Source organism: Prenolepis imparis, unplaced genomic scaffold (genome assembly GCF_030444845.1).
Source record: "Prenolepis imparis isolate NDT839.2.m4 unplaced genomic scaffold, iyPreImpa1.0 SCAF_384, whole genome shotgun sequence".
NCBI classification, from domain to species: domain Eukaryota; kingdom Metazoa; phylum Arthropoda; class Insecta; order Hymenoptera; family Formicidae; genus Prenolepis; species Prenolepis imparis.
In genome coordinates, this window is record NW_028141542.1 from 1 (window position 1) to 22,452 (window position 22,452).

Genomic DNA, 22,452 nt, shown 5'->3' on the forward strand with positions numbered 1-22,452 from the left:
GAGGATAGAGAACCCTGAGATTAAAATAGGATATATACCGAAATTAAAAATAGAACATGGAATTTTCCTAGGAGATACTATCATAGAAACTATTTCTGGAAAAGCATATCTAAATGTCATAAGCACTCTAGATGAAGAAATAGAAGTTCGCGTACCGACACTCCGTTTAAAACCACTGAACGAATTATTTAACGACGATATCGAAATTATTGATAACAAGAAAGAGGGGTCAGATAACGACCAGACTAACGTTAACACAGACCATGAAGATAAAGATACGATGATATTTAGAGACAATGAGGATGAATTTTCAATAATGATTCAAGGAAAGAATAAAATTAAAAGTAAGAGAGGGAATAAAAATTATTTAAACGAAAATTATAATAATCCAAAAATCCTTGGAGAGGGAAGTTACCAAACCTCTCCTGAAAATCATGATAAATCAAAAATCCTTGGAGAGGGAAGTTACCAAACCTCTCCTGAAAATCATGATAAATCAAAAATCCTTGGAGAGGGAAGTTACCAAACCTCTCCTGAAAATTATAATAAATCAAAAATCCTTGGAGAGGGAAGTTACCAAACCTCTCCTGAAAATTATAATGATCCAGAAATCCTTGAAGAGGGAAGTTACCAAACCTCTTCTCAAAATTTTGATAATCCAAAAATTATTGGAGAAGAAAGTTATAAAAATCTCCCAAAAGAAAAAATTCCTAGAATTTCGAAGGAAAAATGTCAAACCTTGTCAGAAAATTCTAGCTCCGTCGATTCCGAAGAGGGAAGTTACCAAACCTCATTTCATAATTCGACACAACCTTTTTCCAAAAATTCAAAGGATCGTTTATCCCTTCCAAAACTTACATTTCCAAAAACTGGATTATCTGTTATAAATAATGAAAATGAATTAGAAACCTCTCAAGTTACAATGGAAAATCTTCTAAAAGAAGCTCAAGAATATAATAAAGATATTGAAAAAATAAATAATAAAACAGTCAAGAATAAAAAAGGACCGTCTCCAAAAATCTCAGCATCCTTATTTGACAAATCTCAAGAAATTATAAAAAATTTCCCACGAAAACGAAAATTAAATCATAAAGAAAAACACCAAATTAATGTAGAAAATATCGATCTACATAACTGCCTAGTAGTTTCCGAACAACCAAAGGAAACTCGATTTACTCAAATAATGGAATTACTGCGGTTAGAACATCTAAATAAAGAAGAACAAGAGAACGTATTAAAATTAATAACAAACAGTCAAGATCGATTTCATATTCCTGGAGAAAAACTGACCGCTACTCATGTTTTACAACATCAAATAACCACTATAGACGATCGACCGATTAACACTCGTCAGTATAGATTCCCGCAATTACACAAAGAAGAAATAAACAAGCAGGTAGAAGAACTGTTAGAAGGAAGCATCGTAAAACCGTCTCAATCACCTTATAATACGCCCATATGGATCGTGCCAAAGAAAGAAGACTCGAAGGGAAACAAACGCTGGAGAATGGTACTCGATTTTCGAGCGTTAAACGACAAAACTATCGGTGACGCTTATCCATTACCCAACATCGTAGATATATTGGATCAATTAGGAGGAGCACAGTACTTCTCAGTATGCGATCTAGCTTCCGGATTCCATCAAATAAAAATGGATCCTGCCGACAGTCATAAAACAGCATTTACCACTCCTTTCGGTCATTATGAATTCGACCGAATGCCTTTCGGATTAAAAAATGCACCTGCTACCTTTCAACGATTAATGGACCTAGTATTGACTGGATTACAAGGCGAGGAATTATTTGTCTATATGGACGACATTGTTATTTATGCTACCTCTCTAGAAGAACATGAACGAAAATATAACGCATTAATAGAGCGACTTCGTAAAGCCAACTTAAAATTACAACCAGACAAATGTGAATTTCTAAAAAATGAAGTAACATATTTAGGACACGTAATTAGCAAAGATGGAGTAAAACCTGATCAAAAAAAATTAGAAGCAGTACAACAATTTCCGAGACCCAAAACACCGAAGAATATTAAACAATTTTTGGGACTTGCAGGTTATTATAGACGATTCATACCGAACTTTTCTAAATTTGCAAAACCACTTACTTCTTTACTGAAAAACGACACCCGCTTTGAATGGACAGCCGTACAAGAAGAATCATTCGAAATTTTAAAACAAAAATTATGTGAAGAACCTGTATTGCAATATCCTAACTTTTCGAAACCATTTATTTTAACCACAGACGCATCAGGAATAGCAGTAGGAGGAATATTATCACAGGGAGATATAAATAAAGACCGACCGATCGCGTACGCTTCTAGAACCCTCACCGATAACGAAATAAAATATGACACATACGAAAAGGAAGCTTTAGCCATAGTATATTGCGTCAAACATTTTCGACCGTATTTATATGGGAGAAAATTTACATTAGTCACCGATCATAAACCATTATTATGGTTTAAAAATGCTCAAGACGCAAACATGCGAATATTACGCTGGAGACTAAAATTAGCCGAATACGATTACGATGTCGTATATAAGGCAGGAATAACTAACGTAAATGCAGACGCATTATCAAGAAATCCAATAAATCTAGAAGAAATCGATTGTAAACTAATAAAAGAAAGAAAAACCTTAAATCCAAACAACTCCGCAGATGCAGAAATAATTTCAAAAATGTTAGAAGAATCAGATAGCGAAGAAGAAGAAGAGGAAGACGATTTTCATTTATATCTCTCAGATAACGAAGAACCCATACCTGAAGCTAATTTTGTCAAAAACAATAACGATTCTATACCTTTTACACTCGAAGAAATAAATGAACCGACCGTAATACAAACTACAGAAAAAGTATTAATACACGATCCACCTAAACAAGACAGAATACAGACAAGAAGCCAAACTGCAGGACAAGGTAATAAACAAAAAACCACTAAGGAAGAAGATAATATTGAACAAAACAAAGAAAAAAACGACACATCAGACAAGGACCTCGACATCGAAGAGGAAGAAGAAGACGAAGAAGACATTATAAATCAAAATCTAAAGGCAAGGAAAGCGAAACCCAGAATTATCGAAAATAAAATAATTAAAAGCAACATCATAGATTCTCGCGAATTATTATTCCTACGAAAAGATAACGTAGCATATTTTGTCGACACCCAAGGAAATCCTTTAGACTCAGGATCTCAGAAACTTTCCGAGCGAAACGAACTACCAAATTTAGGATCTCTTACCTTGGGCGAAGCCAAGGCCATAAAATACAAACACTACTATCATATCGCGCTACCTGTTAACGATGAACAACGAGTAGGCCCTACGGCAACTCTAGATCACATCTTAAAAACCTTGAAAGATTTAAATAACGTTATCAAAAATTTAAAATTAGAAACAATTAGCATTGCAAAAACCGATTTCATTAATAACGTTCCCTGGAACAATATCAAGGTACAACTACAATTGATATTTATTAACTCAACTACGAAAATAATTATTTGCAATGGACAAATTAAATATCCACCGAAGGATTTGCGTTCTGTCATAATCGACGAAATGCATTGCTCACCAACAGGAGGACACCGCGGAGTAACCAAAACATATAATAGAATTAAACACAATTATTATTGGGAAAATTTGAAATCAGACGTTCAAAAACACATACAACAATGTTTACAATGTCAACTGAAAAAACTCGTTCGAGTTAAAACAAAACAACCAATGATAATCACAGACACGCCTGGCACTTCGCTTGATAAAGTAGCTTTGGATATCGTAGGCCCACTACCTAAGACCGAAAGAGGCAACGAATATATCTTAACACTACAAGATCAGCTAACAAAATATTGTATGGGGATACCTCTACCTGACCAAACCTCAGAAACCATTGCGGAAGCCTTTGTAGACCGTTTTATTTGCGTGCTCGGAGCGCCAAAAGCTATACTTACAGATCAAGGAAGAAATTTTATTAGCGATTTAATGAAGAAAATTGCCAAATTATTCAAAATACGAAAATTTCGCACAACAGCTTTTCATCCTCAATCAAACGGATCATTGGAGAGATCACATCACGCACTCAGCGAATACTTAAAACAATACGCAAACGAGCAAAAACAATGGGACAGATGGATCGGATTAGCTATGTTCAATTATAATACTAGCGTACACGAAGCCACAAAACACACTCCGTACGAACTAGTTTTCGGAAAAATAGCACGAGTTCCGTCAAATGAACTTCTTCCACCTGAAGATAAATTAGCAAATTATGAAGACTATTTAATAAATCTTGTCACACAACTTCACACGATTCAACGTAATGCTCGCGAAAACGTAGTAACAGCAAAAGTCAAATCAAAAAAATATTACGACAAAAAATTAAACCCTCAGACCTTTAAACCCGGAGATCAGGTATTCTTGTTAAAAGGACCGAAACCAGGTAAATTCGGAGACCAGTATACCGGACCTCATGAAATTTTAGAGATATTAAATAAAAATAATGTAAAAATCAAAATAAAGAAAAACAGCCGCATAGTACATCCTAACCGTTTACGAATATCGCACATCAAACCAATATCTAATAATAAATAACCAACTTTCAGATGGACCCTCGATTCAGGAGATTAACCGCACTATTAATTATTCTATTGCAATATTTACCTCACACTATTGGAATAATAGGATACGACTGCGGTTCATCATCTGCTAATCTGACAACGTTATCCTTGCTAAATACCGAAGAATGCGATATACCTCAGAGGAAAGTAAATTCAACTCAAATTTACGTACAACTACTGCAGATCAATGAATTCGAAGCCGTTCAAGTCGTACAATGTAAAATCGAAATTGATAGATTAATCAAAAAGTGCGGAATGTTTTCTCACACCTTGGATGTACTTAACGGGAAATACTCATACATAGAGGAAATAAACCGCGAAACCTGTAAACGAATGCATAATCAAGGAGACTATCGAATGGGAACCACATATATAACGGGAATAAAATCAAATTCAATAACGGCACGTCCAATAACCTTGGCCGGTCACGTTGACAACGACGGCTCATGTTATGGAGGAGCGTACTCCGACCCCTACGGAACATGGGCAGAAGTTGTCGTAATAGGAACTGTAACAATTACATTACAAGATTATACCGCCGACGTACGAATAAATACCAACAGAGTACAACTTAGATCAGGCGTCACGTGCGAATTCAGTTCAACACATTGCGTGGACGTTGAAGGAGGAGATACCTACTGGGAAACTATACCCGTAGGTCCTTGCTTCAATAACTACGGCATATTATATGAGGGATACGCTCATAAAATAGTCGACAACGAACAACATCAAACGGTTTATTCTCTCACGACACAAGAAGCGATATTCGCTCTTACCAGCAAAGGAAAGCAAGAAGTTTGCGGATACTCTCTCGTACGAACAGAACATCCTAAACTAATGATTTTCGAAACAGTACTCGGAACCGTCATCTTTAAAAAACAATCACGCATCTCAAACCTTGATATCTTTACGTACATGAATTCGAAGTTCATCTACGTAGAGAAGCACATCCGTACACAAATCAATCAACTTTATCATGATATTTTACTTCAACAATGTAACCTGGAGCAACGCATGCTACAAAACGCCTTAGCCATAGCCACACAATCTCCTGATATCTTCGCGTATCACTTGATGAAAGGTCCCGGTTATATGGCCCTACAAGCCGGCGAAGTAATACACATAGTAAAATGCGTACCTGTCGAAGTTACACTCGCCCAAACAGACCGTTGTTTCAATCAATTACCCGTACTCCGGGAAAATCGAACATATTATTTAACACCACAAACTCACATATTATTACGACAAGGTACACAAACAACATGTAATACGTTAGCACCCGCCATGTATCAGTTGGGAGATTCCTGGTATAAATTTATGCCGAGACCGGTGGATACCATACCGCCCATTATCATGAAACCTTTAACCAAACCGGTATGGAAATACATCAGCCCAGGATCATTGGCTACTAGCGGCATATACTCAGAAACGGACTTAAAGGACCTAAGAGACCATATAATGTTCCCAGCTGAACGACCTGCAGTTCTTAACTCTTTGGCAAGAGGAATAATGGGCAGAACAATCTCTCTAGAAGAAGGGTCGATTTCCAACTTATTAGACGCAAAAACCATAGAAAAAATAGCAATATCCGCTTGGCAAAAATTCTGGAGTAAATTTTTAATTTTTGGAAATTTTAGCGCGGGACTGTTAGGAATATACATGGCCATTAGGGTCGTGAAATTAAGAGCCCATAATTAGATACCATAGTCCATGGCTACGCCCTACACACCGTATATGGGTGGTCCTTATACCTGATAGGGGCCCTATGGGACTCCCTGACCAACCTATTATTGCACTTAAAAATGAGACGACCAATGAAATCGAAACCAACCGCCCCAGACAGTGAAACGCTTGAACTCCATAATGGTGAAGATAATACAACGACAACAGTCTATCCCCTCCTCCCCAGAAGAGAAGATAACACTTACTCCTTCGAACTCAAGGAAACCAAATATTGAACCACTAATACCTTACATCTTATCAGCTTTATAAAAAAAAAAATAAAAAAATAATAACAATCAACACCGTACAACTGTTGGAAAAACCAATGTTAATATAATTAAAATTTTTCTTTTCTACAGAGAAAAATGGATATTCAATTTTTAAGAACCGATCTCCTCACACGCAACCGCCTAGAAGCGACTGTAATAAAAGTAAAGTCACCACACCTCTTTTGGATACAACTCCAAAACAGCGCAAAGGACCTAGAGGACTTAGAAGAAGAATTAAAATTCAGAATGGACAGAAAATCCTCATACCTCCATTTATGGCCGAATGCCATGCAAATAAACCTAGACGTCGCAATTAAAGAAGGCGACAGTTGGAAACGAGGATTTATTAAAACAATAAACGAAGATACCCTAACAATTAAAGTCATCCTAGGAGATTGGGGACGACTCGTACAGCGACGCATGTGCGACGTATTCATACTCGAGGACAGATTCAAAGAATTGACTTGGCATCTCTGTGGATTAGCACACACAGAACCCGTCGAAGAAACCAAAACATGGCCAATACTAACTCGAAAAATATGTCAGACAATGCTCGAAGGCAATAAAGGATGGATAAACATAATTAACCCCCCACGGGATGGAGTGGCCTTCGTAAAATTAGAAATACAATCAAGAAACAACATCTTTCCCAATTCTGTATACAACGTCCGGGACACACTGATTCAAATGGGACTCGCAAAAATCAGCGCTCAAGCCGATGCTAATATTAATCCATCCATATAAATAAATATATATATATCCTATAAAATTACAACATAATATAATCCACTCTTACTATCAATTATATATTTAAAATCATAAGGCATACCGCCGGATTTCTCTATACATAGACAACAATTTCATTACCACTTTAACATATTAAATATAATATCTACTACAGAAATGGAGATCCAGTACATCGAAACGGAGTTCCTGACTCGCAGCCGCCTAGAAGTGACAATACTGAGAGCGGATTCACCACTCCTCTTCTGGGCACAATTAAAAAACGGCGAAGCAAACCTCCAAGAGATGGAAGAGGAGCTCAAGTTTCGAATGGACAGGAGAGCAAAATCGTTATATATTTTACCCGAAAACCTGAAAGCAGAAATGGAGGTCGCAATCAAAGAAAAAGAAACGCTGAAACGCGGCTTCATCAGAAGCATCAACAAAACTACCTGGATGGTCCAGATAGTACTAGGCGACTGGGGCAGGACAACCTGGTACCACGCGAACGATGTCTACATCCTAGAAGATAGATTCAAAGAATTGCCATGGCAGGCCATTATCTGCGGGTTAGCCTATACCAAGGCCCCCACCAACAAAACCACTTGGCCCAGGAGGACACGCCACTTATGTCAACTCCTTCTAGAAAAACAACAAGGATGGATTAACATCATACATCCCTTGAGACAAGGAGCGGCACTCGTAAAACTACATATGAAAACCGACAGCGAATTCAACAGAGCATACAACGTTAGAGACGTGCTTGTCAAACTAGGACATGCAGAGCTGCACACAAAAATCACAGCCGACGTCGAACCCGCCGTATAAATAAAAACATATATATATACGCATATATATACGCAAATATATTCATCCGTAATCTTAAATTAAACTATTGTATTTTCTTTATAACCTCGTATACTCTATATTACTATTCATATATTATATTTCGTTAAATACCTTCTCTTTATACATATATATTGTGCAGTTTAAGTGTGCGAATTGCGGTGTAGTGCGCGGACGCGAGTGCGAGAGAGACAGTACGAGAGAGACAGAACGAGAGAGACAGAATCGAACGACACAAAAGAATGTTTGACACGGCACTATATTTACAGTTAATGTACAGAGATTTATACAAGGCGATTGCGAGAAGTGCAATCGCTGCGCGAAGCTTGTTTATCAGCCGGAAGTGCGATATAACAAAGGAAACTTGTTTGCGAACTGCGATCTATCGGTACGAACGACGTCAAGACGAGTGAGAGCGATCGGCGCTAAACGGGCAGCTTTATCCTTTTCGACCTTCGAGAAAGTACCAAAAATGAGATCATCAATTTTTGGTCTCGTGACGGAGCGATAAAGGACTCTCTCGCAAGCCGGAGGACAAAGCTGTTTGTTTTCCGCGCGTTTGTTTTCTCGCGATGATTCGAGCGGCCGGTGTTTCGAACGAGCGATGTTTGACGACGCGCTAGAGCGAGAGCGCGCGATGTTTGACGACGCGCTAGAGCGAGCGCGCGCGGGCTTGCGCCGACGCACCGGCCGGCAGCTCGGATTTATTAGCCGTCGCGTTATAGATGATCGCCAGAATTGCATATTTCTTTAAATAGCACATTATGCTCGCCTACCACACACACACACACACACACACACACACACACATATTTGCGACATCCCGCCCGCCTCGTCGAGATGCGAACGACGACCAACCTCGCGATTCCTTTCTCATAAATGCATTCTTCGCGGCGATATGTCTCGAATTGATCGTATCGATGTTGCGATCGAAATCAAGGGGCGTGCAGTCGCGCGTTTGACAGGTGAGGTTATGTGCCCCATGTGCACCGTTGCGACGTGATACGAGAAACGGGCGAGTGTTCGAGCTGACAAGTTCGGGACCGGACAACGCGACAATTATGCAAGTGAGTGAACGTACGACTTACAATGTTACTGAGCGGAAACGAATACGTGTGTAATTGAGTGTGCATCTTTTTTCAGGCGCGATTGTACGCGTGGCGCGGAGGAGATCGAAGCGCGATGAATTACGCGGACGATTCCGGATCCGCGGCGTCTGTCGTCGGCAGTGGCACAATCTTGACCACTGGGCGGGTCAGCTCGCCGACGGCGGTCCGGACATCCACCACGCGCACGTGGCCGTCCTGTCCCGGGTGCAGGCGAGTGACTCGCGCGAGCGGCCAGCGGCACGGCGGGGTGTTCTCGCCCTTGATGAGGCAGAGCTGGCCTTCCCTCAGGTTCCCTCGCGTGGCCCACCACTTGGGCCTTGGCGTAAGTCCCTGGAGATATTCGCTGGTCCAACGTTGCCACAGGTGGTCGCGCATCTGCTGAAGGAGGCGCCAACGACTCAACCGACCTGGCCGCGCGTCCAGGAGCGAGGGCTCTGGGACTGCGTTGAGCGGACCGCCAACCAGGAAGTGTCCAGGCGTCAGGGAGTCGAGATCCTCCGGGTCATCGGACAAGGCCTGAAGTGGTCTTGAATTGAGACATGCTTCGACCTCGGCGAGGAGTGTTGTGAGCTCCTCGAACGTGAGCTTTGTCTCTCCGATGGTCCGTCGCAAATGGTGTTTCACCGCTTTGACCGCCGCCTCCCAGAGTCCTCCGAAGTGGGGGGCAGCCGGCGGATTGAAACTCCACTTGATGCCGTCGTCTGCCAGGTGTCCGGCGATCGACCTCATCTCTCGGCCAGCGGCCTTGAAGAGCTCCCTGAGTTGGTTGTCGGCGCCGACGAAATTCGTCCCACGGTCACTGTAAATGGTCTCGCACAGCCCTCGGCGCGACACGAAGCGACGGAAGGCAGCTAGGAAGGCGTCGGCCGAGTAATCGCTTGCGACCTCCAGGTGGACAGCGCGGGAGCTGAAACATATGAAGACGACCAGAAACCCCTTATATGACTTCTGGCCGCGACCCTTCGAAGTCCGAAGCCAAACGGGGCCCGCGAGGTCCACCCCGGTATGCATGAAAGGCCTGCTTGGAGTGACACGTGCCCGTGGTAGAGCACCCATCATCGGCTGTGGAGTTGCCGCCCGTCATCGCACGCAAGTAAAGCAGCGATGGATATGTCGGCGAACCAACTGACGTCCCCGCGGGATCCAGAACTGCTGCCGGATGCTAGCCAAGGTGGCCTGGACTCCCCCGTGCAGCGTGCGTCGGTGACAGGCGTCTATCACCAGGTGAGTTAACCGGGACTCCGGTGGTAGTATTGTAGGGTGGCGTTGATCGTTGTCTAAAACGGAATGTTTCAGCCTTCCTTGTACCCGCAGGATCCCTTCGTGGTCGAGCGTCGGAGCCAGCTTACGGAGTGGACTTCGTCGAGGCATGGCTCTCCCGGCGCGGGCATCCTCCAGTTCCGGATGAAAGTGCACTAACTGCACCACCCGGATCCAGCGGCGCATTGCCGCTTCCAGCTCTCGTGGCTCCAAGAGTGCCGGACGCGCCGTGCCCATTTTGATGTCTGCAGATTGGTGGTATCGGCTCCGCCAGCGCCACATCCAGGCGGAGACGCGGAGTAGATGACGGAGACTCGAGAAACGGCAGAGTTCTTCGGGTTCCCGAACGTCGGCAACCACGAGACATCGCAGCGGTCGCTGCTCCGGGATGTCATCGGCGGCTTCCAGACTGGCGTCCTTTGGCCAGGCTTCCGGGCTTTCGCAGAGATAGTTCGGCCCCCTCCACCAGAGAGGGTGTGAGAGAAGCTCCCTCGGTGATACTCCTCGGGATGCGCAGTCGGCTGGATTTTCTCGGCCAGGTACGTGTCGCCATTTTGCTTCTGGATTTGCTCGCTGTATTTCGCTCACACGATTTGCTACGTATGTGGTCCATTTTGTAGGGTGTCCACGTACCCAGCCGAGCGTAACTGTGGAGTCCGTCCAGAGGTTCACCGCCGACACTTTCAGGCCCAGCGTAACCCGTATGTGCTCGGCTAGTTTGGCTAGCAAGGTCGCAGCGCACAACTCCAGGCGAGGGAGCGATATTCTTTTCAACGGGGCGACCTTTGACCTGGCAGCAACCAGGGAGATGCTAGGTGTATCGTCGGCAGTGGATCGCAGGTATACCACGGCGGCGTAGGCGCGCTCGGAGGCATCCGAGAAGCCGTGGAGCTCCCAGGCACTCGCGGAGACGTCGCTGCCAAACCAACGCGGTAGTCGAACTCCTTCTAGCAGCGGCAGCTCTTCCTCCAGCATGGTCCACGACGAAGCTTCTTCTTTGGCCAACGGTGCGTCCCAATCGAGCTGCTGCAACCATGCAGTTTGGACGAGCAGCTTCGCTCGCACGATGAGTGGCGCCATCCAGCCTAGCGGATCGAACAGTCTAGCGGTTTGAGATAACACCGATCTCTTTGTAGGCGTGGTGTGGGGTGTTCTCCGCACTATTAACGCGAAGTCGTCACTGTCCGGATTCCATCGGAGGCCCAGCACGGAGTGGTCGTCCGTCGGCAGGCTGGCGTCGGCTGAAGACGTCAAGCGGTGTTCGAGCGGGACTTCCTCCAGGAGGGCCCGATGATTTGCGGCCCACTTTCGCAGAGGGAAACCGCCCGCCCTGCAGAGAGCTGACACCTGCATCAGACGCTGACGTCCCTCCTCCAAATCACCCGCTCCGGTGAGTATGTCGTCGACATAAATGTCTCCTCTCAACACGTCGGCGCCCAACGGGAAGCGGCTCTCCTCGTCCGCGGCTAGCTGGCGCAGCACGCGGATGGCGAGGTACGGTGCGCTTGCCAAGCCGTAGGTGACGGTGTTGAGCTGATAATCTAACGGCTTGTCTTTCTCTCCCCACAGAACCCGCTGCAGGTCTCGGTCGTCCTGGTGCACCAGGATCTGCCTGTACATTTTTTCCACGTCTGCCACGAAGACGTAGCGGTGACGTCGCCAACGGATCAGAACGTCCGCGAGCGCCGGCAGCAAATTCGGTCCGGTGTGAAGAAAGGCGTTGATTGAAGCGCCGGCCGCGTTGCGTGAAGAGCCGTTGAAGACCACGCGGATCTTGGCTTCGGGCCCGGAGCCCCGCAGCACTCCGTGATGCGGCAGGTAGCAAAGCGGAGTCTTCGACGCAGGCGACGGTCCGACGGCTTGCGACATGTGACCGAGTGACAGGTATTCGGCCATGAAGAGGTGGTACCGCTCACTGAAGTCGCTGTCGCGCACGAATTTTCGCGACATGACGTCCAGCATACGGTAAGCGGCGCGACGTGTAACGAAAGGTCAGGCAGATCCGAGCGCACGGGCAATCGCACTTGATAGCGACCGTCGCTAAGTCTCTCGTGCGTGTGCGCGAAGTGCTCCTCGCACGCGAGTTCGTCGGCGGTCAACGGCAGCGCGACCCGAGGAAGCTCTTCTGCTTCCCAGAAGCGTCGCACCAGCCTGGTGAGCTCTTCCACAGCGGAGCACTGCAAAGACGACACTTGAGTTGCAACGTGACCGACGCCTGCGGCTCCCAGCAGCACCCAACCTAGCTGAGTCCGCTGCGCGATTGGTTCAGAGGGTTCTCCCCGTCGGAGGTCGGGCATCACGATGCTGGCGTAGGCGTCCGCTCCCAACAGCAGTTCCACGGGATCCTGGCGGTGGAACTCGGGATCAGCGAGCTCGAGCCCGTGAACATGAGACCACGACCGAGTCACGCCGTCTGACGCGCCGTTGTAGATCGTCAGCCGCGGCAACACCAAGGATGACACGGTGAGCGAGAAGTGTCCAGTTAACGAAGACACGGTGACCGCGACTCGACCTCGTGAAGAGCCCGTCTGAACACCTCCGACCCCGAAGATGGCCACTGACGACGGGGTTTGCGAGAGGCGTAGTCTCTGCGCGAGAGACTCGGCCATTAGTGAGGTTTCGGATCCCGGGTCCACGAGCACGCGGACGATGTGACGGACTCCGACGCGATCCGTTACCCGCACACGAGCTGTCGCGAGTAAAACCGGTCCGCACTCCGCAGGTGGCTGCTTGGCGACGTGCACTGTAGCCGACGCGGATGGCCCGGCGGTGGGCACAGCGGTGAAGGCATCGTGCAAAGATGTGTGGTGACGAGCTGAGCACTTGACACATACCTTGGCGGAGTTGCACTCTCCAAGTAAGTGGCGGCCCAAGCAGTTCCAACATCGTTGGTGAGTAGTGACGGCCTCGCGTTTCTCCTGTGCCGTCTTCCTCTTGTATAGGTCACAATAAGCCAAAAAGTGTTCCCTTTTGCACAGGGGGCAGCTGCGGTTCGAGTCCGGCCCTTTACCTCCTACTAGACTGGAGCGAGCAGGTTTCCCGGATTTCTCCATTGACTTGCCGGACGACTCGGCGCTGATCGTCTGCAGCACCTCCTGCGTCATCAGTTGCTCCTGCAGGAACGTGCGAAGCTCCTCATAGGTCGGTGGCTCAGATGATTTTCCAAGAGAGCTCTCCCACTCGCGCCGAGTCTTCGGATCGAGAAGCTCGACCACTAGGTGGACGAAAAGATCCGAGGAGGCTCCGATCGGACGCCCGATGCCCTCCAGAGCGCCGACGGTGGAGAGCACACCGTGAAAAATGCGACGAAGACCTGACGCGGAAGCAGTCTTCATTCGCGGCAGTGATGTGAAGGCCGACAGGTAGGATCTCACCAAGAGTCTCTTGTTCTCATAATGATCGTTTAGCGTGGCCCAGGCGCGCTCAAAGTTGTCTTCTGTTGTCGGCAGGTTCCGGATCAACTGCTCGGCGTCGCCCTTCACGCTTGTCTTCAAATAGTGTATCTTCTCTACTTTGGACAAGGACGGCTCCTCGACGACGATCGACCGGAACAGGTCGCGAAAGGCTGGCCACTCCTCGAACCGGCCGGAGAATTGAGGCAGCTGGATCCGAGGCAGAGTCTTGCGCGACAATGTAGACTCGATTCGCGCGGGCTCCGACGTCGTTGCGGCGGAGAGCGACCTTTCGAGGTCCAACAGCGCGGCGCGTTGCCGTATGTACGCGTCTTCGACGAAACCCGCCAAGTCTGAGGTGATGTAATCGTCGCCTTTTAGCTCATCGCTGTATTCGGAGTACAAGTGTTCATGCTGCTCCTCAAATTTCGTCCATTTTGTTTCTAGGACCTTCCTCGCAGATTCCGCCAAGGAGGCGGTCAGCTTGGCGGAACCCATCTTCTTCAAGTTCTCATAGATGCGGGCGATGCGCCTGTGGAGCTCGCGCTGAGAGTTGATTAAACCCTCCATTCTGTTTCAGAATGCACGAACACTTCACCACTGCGTCACTGGTTCACCGAAGTCGCGACAACTGCGGGTGCCGGGTACCACTAGGACGCGAGAATCCGGCTCGAAGGACCAGAAAATGTGCAGTTTAAGTGTGCGAATTGCGGTGTAGTGCGCGGACGCGAGTGCGAGAGAGACAGTACGAGAGAGACAGAACGAGAGAGACAGAATCGAACGACACAAAAGAATGTTTGACACGGCACTATATTTACAGTTAATGTACAGAGATTTATACAAGGCGATTGCGAGAAGTGCAATCGCTGCGCGAAGCTTGTTTATCAGCCGGAAGTGCGATATAACAAAGGAAACTTGTTTGCGAACTGCGATCTATCGGTACGAACGACGTCAAGACGAGTGAGAGCGATCGGCGCTAAACGGGCAGCTTTATCCTTTTCGACCTTCGAGAAAGTACCAAAAATGAGATCATCAATTTTTGGTCTCGTGACGGAGCGATAAAGGACTCTCTCGCAAGCCGGAGGACAAAGCTGTTTGTTTTCCGCGCGTTTGTTTTCTCGCGATGATTCGAGCGGCCGGTGTTTCGAACGAGCGATGTTTGACGACGCGCTAGAGCGAGAGCGCGCGATGTTTGACGACGCGCTAGAGCGAGCGCGCGCGGGCTTGCGCCGACGCACCGGCCGGCAGCTCGGATTTATTAGCCGTCGCGTTATAGATGATCGCCAGAATTGCATATTTCTTTAAATAGCACATTATGCTCGCCTACCCACACACACACACACACACACACACACACACACACACATATTTGCGACATATATATATATAAAAAATTTTTTATATAGTCTCAAATACATAAAATATTGTCTTTTTATCTCTAGATTAAAATAAGTTATATTTTGTAACTTCAGTAGTAAGAAGAGAGAAGGAATTTACCTATATACATATATATATCTATAACCAACACGTATACACCAATATTTTAGTTTAATATTCTTCGTAATCGTGAACGTGGAATCATTTTCCATTCTATAGAAAAACTACCTGATCGTCAGTTCCAGTATAACAATGCCAATATATCATCAACTCCAATGGACTCCTAAAATAACAGAAGAAATACGGCAAGGACCCATCGACGGAGACCACAAGATCACCCTGAAACTTATTTAAAATTGATGAAAATCCGATGTGTCATACAAGCACGGGGGAACATCTATCAAAATACTGAAGACCACTCTAAAATCTGCCAAGAATGTTATAATAAAATACCAACCAAGGAGGAGTATATGACACTACCACCCCACAATCTAGTCCATAAGGACTCAGCAGACAACCAATCAAACTGCACTAAGTGCGAAATAATAATCGTACTAATAAAACCTGCAGAAGAATGTATCGAATGTATAGAAGAATTTCTATACGTCAACTACGAACACCTGGTAGACGGATGGGGCTAAGCTGTGTTTCCCAGAGGGAGAGAAGAACAATAAAAGGAAAAAGATTCCACGCGCACCTTACCAGTAATAAAATAAAATTAAAAAAAAAATATAATAAAAAAAAAAAATGTAAGAAAAGAACGAAAGAATAAGGAAGGGGTTTTGGTGGTCGCCTTTTTCTTTCCTCCTTTTCAAAAAAAGGAGATACATGTTAACTAAAGGAAGCACAATTAACCAACAGGTTAAATGTGGTTCTTTCTACCGATATTCGTAAATCGCGGCAAGAAAAGAATCGAAAATTTTTTATTTCTTTTTTGCAAATGTTGTGTTACACCCCCAACATTTATCTAAGACGGGGGGTGTTACGTCCTGTGGACTGCACGATTCTTTTCTCCTCCCCGATTTACGCAGATTCGCGTTCCGCGAACATATTAATTATAAGACCGAAATTAGTTATAAGAATTAAACGGAGAAAGACAGTGATTGTGAAACAACTCGATCGGTGAGATTACGAAACCTACACTTTGATCAATAAGTCATAGGTAATGTTGAAATATCACGATCGACACACGCTATCAGTAGACCAAAGATCGGAATTAGGAAAGAACTCTTCATACAAGGAAGCAATACGTTGCGCAAAGGGGATTAAACACCGAACGTATGACTATGAGTCACAAGAAAAGAGGACGCCCTTTGCCCTATAGGAAGGGCAGACGAATAGTATAAAAGCAGCGAATCTTCCAAGAACGCTATTAATTCCGCCTACATCGTGGCAGTTACACACTTCTGGATCCTCGCATTAAACATACATTGTGACCATCGAGGCTCAACAACCAGCTATCAGTCAACCTACACCTTCGCCCACACCACTCGAAGGAATCATCGATCCTGAGGATCAACCTATAGCTGCCAATCCGCTCACCAAATAATATACAGCCAACAGTGAGTACTTTCATTCTTCTACGATCACGGAAGTGAATAAATCCCCGGAATCGCGACTAAACTTAATAAGTGGAAATCGCTGCCCGTCGAGCATTGAAACGCGCTCTCCGATTGAAACGGGACGATCAAAAGCCAACGCGAATTCTCAACCGCCTCATAGCACATCAACGTTACACACACACTCATATATAATTGTTTATACATGTCCACAAATTCAAATGTCTAATTCTCCGAATATTATTAAGATTTTATTTTTTTTTGAATAAATGATAATTATTTACATTACGCGAATTTAAAGTCTTATTTAAACCCCTGCGTTCCTTTATATATCCCCCGAGATCGCACAAGGTCCTATCCCGCGTAAAAGGGATTTAATTCCCTTACCGAAAAGGACCGACGAACGGACCCCTGAAATAAGCCAGGTAAAAGCGACTATCCAGTCGTTGACCTGCAAAAGGGCCAGACAGTCCGTTCGACCTGAAATCACTCCGATTTCGGGAAAACGCTGTTACGACCTTCGAGCGGCCTTTCCTTCGTGCAGGCCAGGACGTAACAATACGTAAAATGAATCCGCGCAGTATGGGATCCGCGGTTTAAAAATTTTAATTTTTATTGTATAAAGCGAGCCAAAAATTATTCTTTCATATATTTTAACATTACATTGACTGCACATTATGATGATACCATCAGCATACAAGCGTACAAACTTTTTCATCTAATATATGTAAAATGAATCCGGGTCGTATGGGATCCGCGGCTTAAAATTTTAATTTTCTATATGTTAAGACGCGCCAAAAATTATTCTTTCATATATTTTAACAGTACATTGTCTTCACATTATGTTGGTACCATCAGAATACCAGCCTACAAACTTTTTGATTCAATATACGTAAAATGAATCCGCGCAGTATGGGATCCGCGGTTTAAAAATTTTAATTTTTATTGTATAAAGCGAGCCAAAAATTATTCTTTCATATATTTTAACATTACATTGACTGCACATTATGATGATACCATCAGCATACAAGCGTACAAACTTTTTCATCTAATATATGTAAAATGAATCCGGGTCGCATGGGATCCGCGGCTTAAAATTTTAATTTTCAATATGTTAAGACGCGCCAAAAATTATTCTTTCATATATTTTAAGAGTACATTGTCTACACATTATGATGGTACCATCAGAATACTAGCCTACAAATTAGATATTAAGTATAAGTACAATCTGTTTAATTGCTAGCGAGCATGATACATTATGTTATTTTATTACGCGATGTTAAACTTGAATAAGCTATATTCATAATTGCAAGAAATATTGATGGACGATCATTGGAATATTACTTAATACATGCAATCGCGATTAATCTTTTATTAGTCTTTCGAATTTTATTAAAATTAATATGTATGTATGTCAAGTTTCTGTACACACACGTTGTTCATTTCACCCGCGACGTTCTCGTGTAGAACGGTCAACGGGATTCACTTAACAAGACCGGTTGCTCGATTACTGAGATCGGAGTATAGCGAAAGAGTGAGAGAGAGAGAACGAGAAGGAAATCGGAGATGCATTGAAAATAGAGTCAGAGGTCACTAAACTTTCCACATTTATTACGTGATAATCACTTCGGGATAACAATGATTAATGTTCGACTATGGTTGATAGAATAACTAATGTTCGCACGCAAGCGCGTAAACGATGGATATAACCGAGCTAGCGCGGGGTTATTCGGCACGTTCTCGGCGATTCGATATATTTCGCACTCGAAACTGAGTATCAGTCGGCTGTCGCAAGTGTTATCGTTCCGAGGTGAAAAACAGACTAAAGTCGCAAAAGTCGGGGTTCTCGGTCGTCGCTTCCCCGGCTCCCCATCCCCCTGCTCTCCAAGCTACTCGGTCCACCTAGACGCGGGGGAAGGGCCCGAGAGCGCTAGAACCAAACAGGCGCGAGGAATAATAATCGAAGCAGCGCGTTAGATTTCGGCAATCTCTCAACATATACCGCCCGCCTCGTCCGTTGGGACGAAGATTCGTTTACAAAATGAGATGCCGCCCGCCATGAGGTGACGGCTGTAACAACTATAGTATAGCAATTAGAGAGATGCAACGACTTGTGGGACAACAATGCAAAGGCGCGGTTTGATCGCAATGGAATCGATATCAGTTGTCGTGTTCGAGTTCCGGGTCGGCTTGCGGTTCAACTTGCAGCGGTACGATCTTAGCGATCGGTCGTTTGAAGGTAGCGGTGGCGGTTCGTACACTGACTACACGGACAAGACCATCGGCGCCAGGGTGGAGCTCGATGATGCGAGCCAATGCCCATTTTGTCGGGGGCTGCAGTTCATTTTTCAATAGCACGAGACCGCCCACCGTCACGTTAGGTGCTCGTTTCGTCCATTTCCGGAGCTGCTGCAAGTGGTGAACGTATTCTGATGACCACCTCCGCCAGAAATGGTCTCTCAAAGCCGAGGTTAAGGCCCAGCGCGACGTCAAGCGATTGACGTCGACGTCCGCTCTTGACGGCTCCGGTAAGTTTACGGTCGCTTCCCCCATTATTAAATGACCGGGGGTGAGAGCGCTCAGGTCTGTCGGGTTACTGCTGAGCGGATATAAGGGCCTTGAGTTGAGGCAGGCCTCTATTTGCGCCAGGAGCGTCGCCATCTCCTCGAAGGTGAGGCGGGTGTCTCCGATGATACGCCTCAAATGGAATTTGACTGCTTTGACTCCGGCTTCCCAAAGGCCTCCGAAGTGAGGAGCCCCGGGCGGGATGAAAGACCATTGGGTGCCGCTGTTGGCGAGAGAAGCTGCACACTCCCTATAGAATTCAGAGGCGGATCGGAACATAGACCTCAATTCCTGGGCAGCGCCCCGGAAATTAGTTCCGTTGTCACTCATTAGCAGCTCACAATGGCCTCTCCTTGCCGTAAAACGTCGGAAGGCGGCTATAAAAGAGGTGCTCGAAAGATCAGAGACCGGTTCTAAGTGAACGGCCTTGGAGGAAAGGCATATAAAAAGACTAATATAGCCCTTGGTGGCCTGGTGACCTCGACCCTTCCAGGAACGGAGAGGCACCGGCCCAGCGTAGTCCACCCCAGAAGACTGGAAAGGGCGTGAAGGTCGCGTACGCTCCGCCGGCAGCTGACCCATTTGCTGTTCGGCGGTGGCTGCTCGGAAGCGCGCGCATCGCACGCAGGCGTGAATCACCGATCTCACTAACTAAAGAGTTGGCTTGTAGGATCCAATACCGCCGTAGAAGCAGACTCCGGGTGAGCTGGGGGCCCCCATGAAGTGAGGCGTGCTTCCCTTACAAGGAGCAGCGATAAGCGGCTGCCCTTGTGTAGGATTAACGGGTGCTTCTCCGCGAACGGGAGCAAAGCGTTTTGGAGACGGCCTCCCACTCGCAGTAGTCCATGTTCGTCCAATAGAGGCCTCAACGCTAGGAGCGGAGACCGGGTAGGCAGCGGCCTCGCACTCTCTAGACGAGATATCTCCTCCGCGAAGTCCTGTCGTTGAGCTATCCACACCCAGCGGATGCGAGCTGTCTCCAGCTCATCTCGAGACAGGAACCCTGTCCTCCTCGGGTTACGACGACGTACGTGATCAAAGAATCTAAAACAGAATGCTGTTACTCTCAGCAATTTCAGCGTACTTGAGTACCTGGTTAGAAAGTCGTTGTCCTCTTCGGCTGGACGCGCAAGGTCAACCACCACCGCGCGTGATTCCTGCTCCTCCAGTCCGTCCGTGGGAGGGCTCGGCTCCGTTGAGTGGATTCCTGGCCAAGCGAGCCAAGGCGGACCAGCCCACCAAAGTTCCAAAGCGGCTAACTCTAGCGGCTTTATTCCTCGCGTAGCAGCGTCAGCAGGGTTGTCCGTGGTCGGCACGTATCTCCAGTTTTGAGGCGGCACGAGAGATTGTATCTCCGCCACCCTGTTTGCAACAAATGTTTTCCAACGCGCCGGGTGGCCCCGAATCCAGGCAAGCGCTACGGCAGCGTCAGTCCAAGCATAGACCGGCATGTTCTCCATGTCGAGGCCCTTGAGTGTGCAGCGGATTAACCTCGCTAGTAATAAGGCGCCGCATAATTCCAACCTCGGTATGGAGATCTGTTTGACGGGCGCTACCTTGGTTTTAGCGACCAAAAGATGGGTGAAGATGACCCCCGAAGGGCTTGTAGACCGCAAGTATATAGTGACCGCATATGCACGGCTCGAGGCATCGGAGAATCCGTGCAGTTCGACGTTCTCTGCTCCGTGGAAATGAACGAATCGGGGTATCGAAAGCCAGTTTCGTCCAGTTCCGGCATGGTGTCTGCAAACTTCGTCCAGCGCGATTGTAGTTGATCTGGCAGAGGTTCATCCCATTTGAGTCCAGCCATCCATAAATCTTGTATGAAGATCTTGCCGAAAATAAGTACAGGCGACGCCCATCCTAAGGGGTCGAAAAAGCGAGCCACGTCCGACAAGACGGTCCGTTTCGTGCAATTTGCTTTATTGGTCACCGAAGCCACTCTTAAAGTAAAGGTGTCGTCGGACGGTTGCCATAAGATGCCAAGCGTGCTCACACCCTCCCGATCGTGGAATAGCTTATCGGACGGCCCATCATCTGGACATAGTTGTAGGACGTTGGCTGCTCATTTGCTTAGGTTGAATCCTCCTGCAGCAAGAATCGCGACCAGCTGACGCCGAACTTCCGTTGCCTGTTCGAGAGAATTGCCTCCGGCAAGGATATCGTCCACGTAAGAGTGGTTGCGGATGGCGTCTGCCCCTAAAGGGTACCTAAGTCCCTCGTCGTCTGCTAGCTGGAGTAGAGTCCGCAGAGCCAAGTACGGAGCTGAGGTAGTCCCGTAGACCACTGTTATCAGTCGGAAGTCCTGAACTTCTTGCGCCGGATCCGAACACCATAAAATACGCTGTAGCTTTGTGTCTTCCGAGCTAACCAGAATTTGTCTGAACATCTTGACGATGTCGGATGTAAATGCGTAAGGATAGAGACGCCAGCGGGTCAAGGTTACCCAAAGCGCCGACTGCAGTTTAGGACCTGGCAGCAGCAGGTCATTGAGCGCGTAGCCGGAAGACGTGCGGTGAGACGCGTTGAACACGACGCGTATTTTATCCATTGGACCCGATTTCTTGTAGACGGCATAGTGCGGTAGGTAGTAGGCATCCTCGCTATGAACCTCCTTCGTTGGAATAGGAACCATGTGGCCAAGACGCTGATACTCTTCCAAGAACATGGTGTAATGTTCTCGTAGTAACGCATTGCGCATCAGGCGACGTTCTAAGCTAACCAGCAGTTGAAGAGCCTCCTTGCGGTTATTCGTTAGAGGCACAAGAGAATCCGTGCGTTTTGGTAGGCGAACGATGTAGCGTCCATGCGGGTCGCGAGCGTGCGACGCCGCAAATAAACGCTCGCAGTGCTGCTCCTCCGGTCCCAAAATCGGCTCCGATGGTACCTCCTCTAGTTCCCAAAATCGTTGAAGCGTCCGGTCCACTTCAGTACAAGACACTGTAGCGTGACAAGCTGACACGCTAGGCGACGAGGGCGTCGTCGTAGTGTGACCCATCAACAC

General features: G+C 46.6%; 6 protein-coding genes and 1 long non-coding RNA gene across 8 annotated transcripts; 2 read left to right on the forward strand and 5 right to left on the reverse strand.

Annotated features, from left to right (window-relative positions):
- Positions 1 to 5,541: 5,541 nt before the first annotated feature.
- LOC145948422 (uncharacterized) lies at positions 5,542 to 6,584 on the forward strand. The gene is given in 2 exon segments (XM_083058115.1): positions 5,542 to 6,312; positions 6,315 to 6,584. Coding segments are annotated over 2 exon segments (1,041 nt in total).
- Positions 6,585 to 9,579: 2,995 nt separating this feature from the next.
- Positions 9,580 to 10,351, reverse strand: LOC145948423 (uncharacterized). The gene is made up of 2 exons (XM_083058116.1): positions 9,703 to 10,351; positions 9,580 to 9,611 (listed from the first exon to the last, which is right to left on the reverse strand). The coding sequence occupies exons 1-2, from the start codon at positions 10,349 to 10,351 to the stop codon at positions 9,580 to 9,582; spliced, it is 681 nt and encodes a 226-aa protein (XP_082914242.1).
- Positions 10,352 to 10,946: 595 nt separating this feature from the next.
- Positions 10,947 to 12,505, reverse strand: LOC145948424 (uncharacterized). Its single transcript, XM_083058117.1, has 2 exons — positions 11,189 to 12,505; positions 10,947 to 10,991 (listed from the first exon to the last, which is right to left on the reverse strand). The coding sequence occupies exons 1-2, from the start codon at positions 12,503 to 12,505 to the stop codon at positions 10,947 to 10,949; spliced, it is 1,362 nt and encodes a 453-aa protein (XP_082914243.1).
- A 630-nt stretch (positions 12,506 to 13,135) lies between these two features.
- On the forward strand, positions 13,136 to 15,303 carry LOC145948421 (uncharacterized). 2 transcript variants are annotated; one of them, XR_014427353.1, is made up of 3 exons: positions 13,136 to 13,446; positions 13,534 to 13,917; positions 14,005 to 15,303. It is a non-coding gene; the product is annotated as an uncharacterized LOC145948421 (long non-coding RNA). The 2 variants fall into 2 exon arrangements; XR_014427354.1 differs by having other exon boundaries at positions 13,136 to 13,412.
- Positions 15,304 to 19,043: 3,740 nt separating this feature from the next.
- LOC145948425 (uncharacterized) lies at positions 19,044 to 19,778 on the reverse strand. The gene has a single exon (XM_083058118.1). It carries the CDS (start codon positions 19,776 to 19,778, stop codon positions 19,044 to 19,046), a length of 735 nt encoding a protein of 244 aa, XP_082914244.1.
- A 317-nt stretch (positions 19,779 to 20,095) lies between these two features.
- Positions 20,096 to 20,899, reverse strand: LOC145948426 (uncharacterized). Its single transcript, XM_083058119.1, has one exon. It carries the CDS (start codon positions 20,897 to 20,899, stop codon positions 20,096 to 20,098), a length of 804 nt encoding a protein of 267 aa, XP_082914245.1.
- A 614-nt stretch (positions 20,900 to 21,513) lies between these two features.
- On the reverse strand, positions 21,514 to 22,446 carry LOC145948427 (uncharacterized). Its single transcript, XM_083058120.1, has one exon. It carries the CDS (start codon positions 22,444 to 22,446, stop codon positions 21,514 to 21,516), a length of 933 nt encoding a protein of 310 aa, XP_082914246.1.
- Between the last annotated feature and the right edge of the window lie 6 nt (positions 22,447 to 22,452).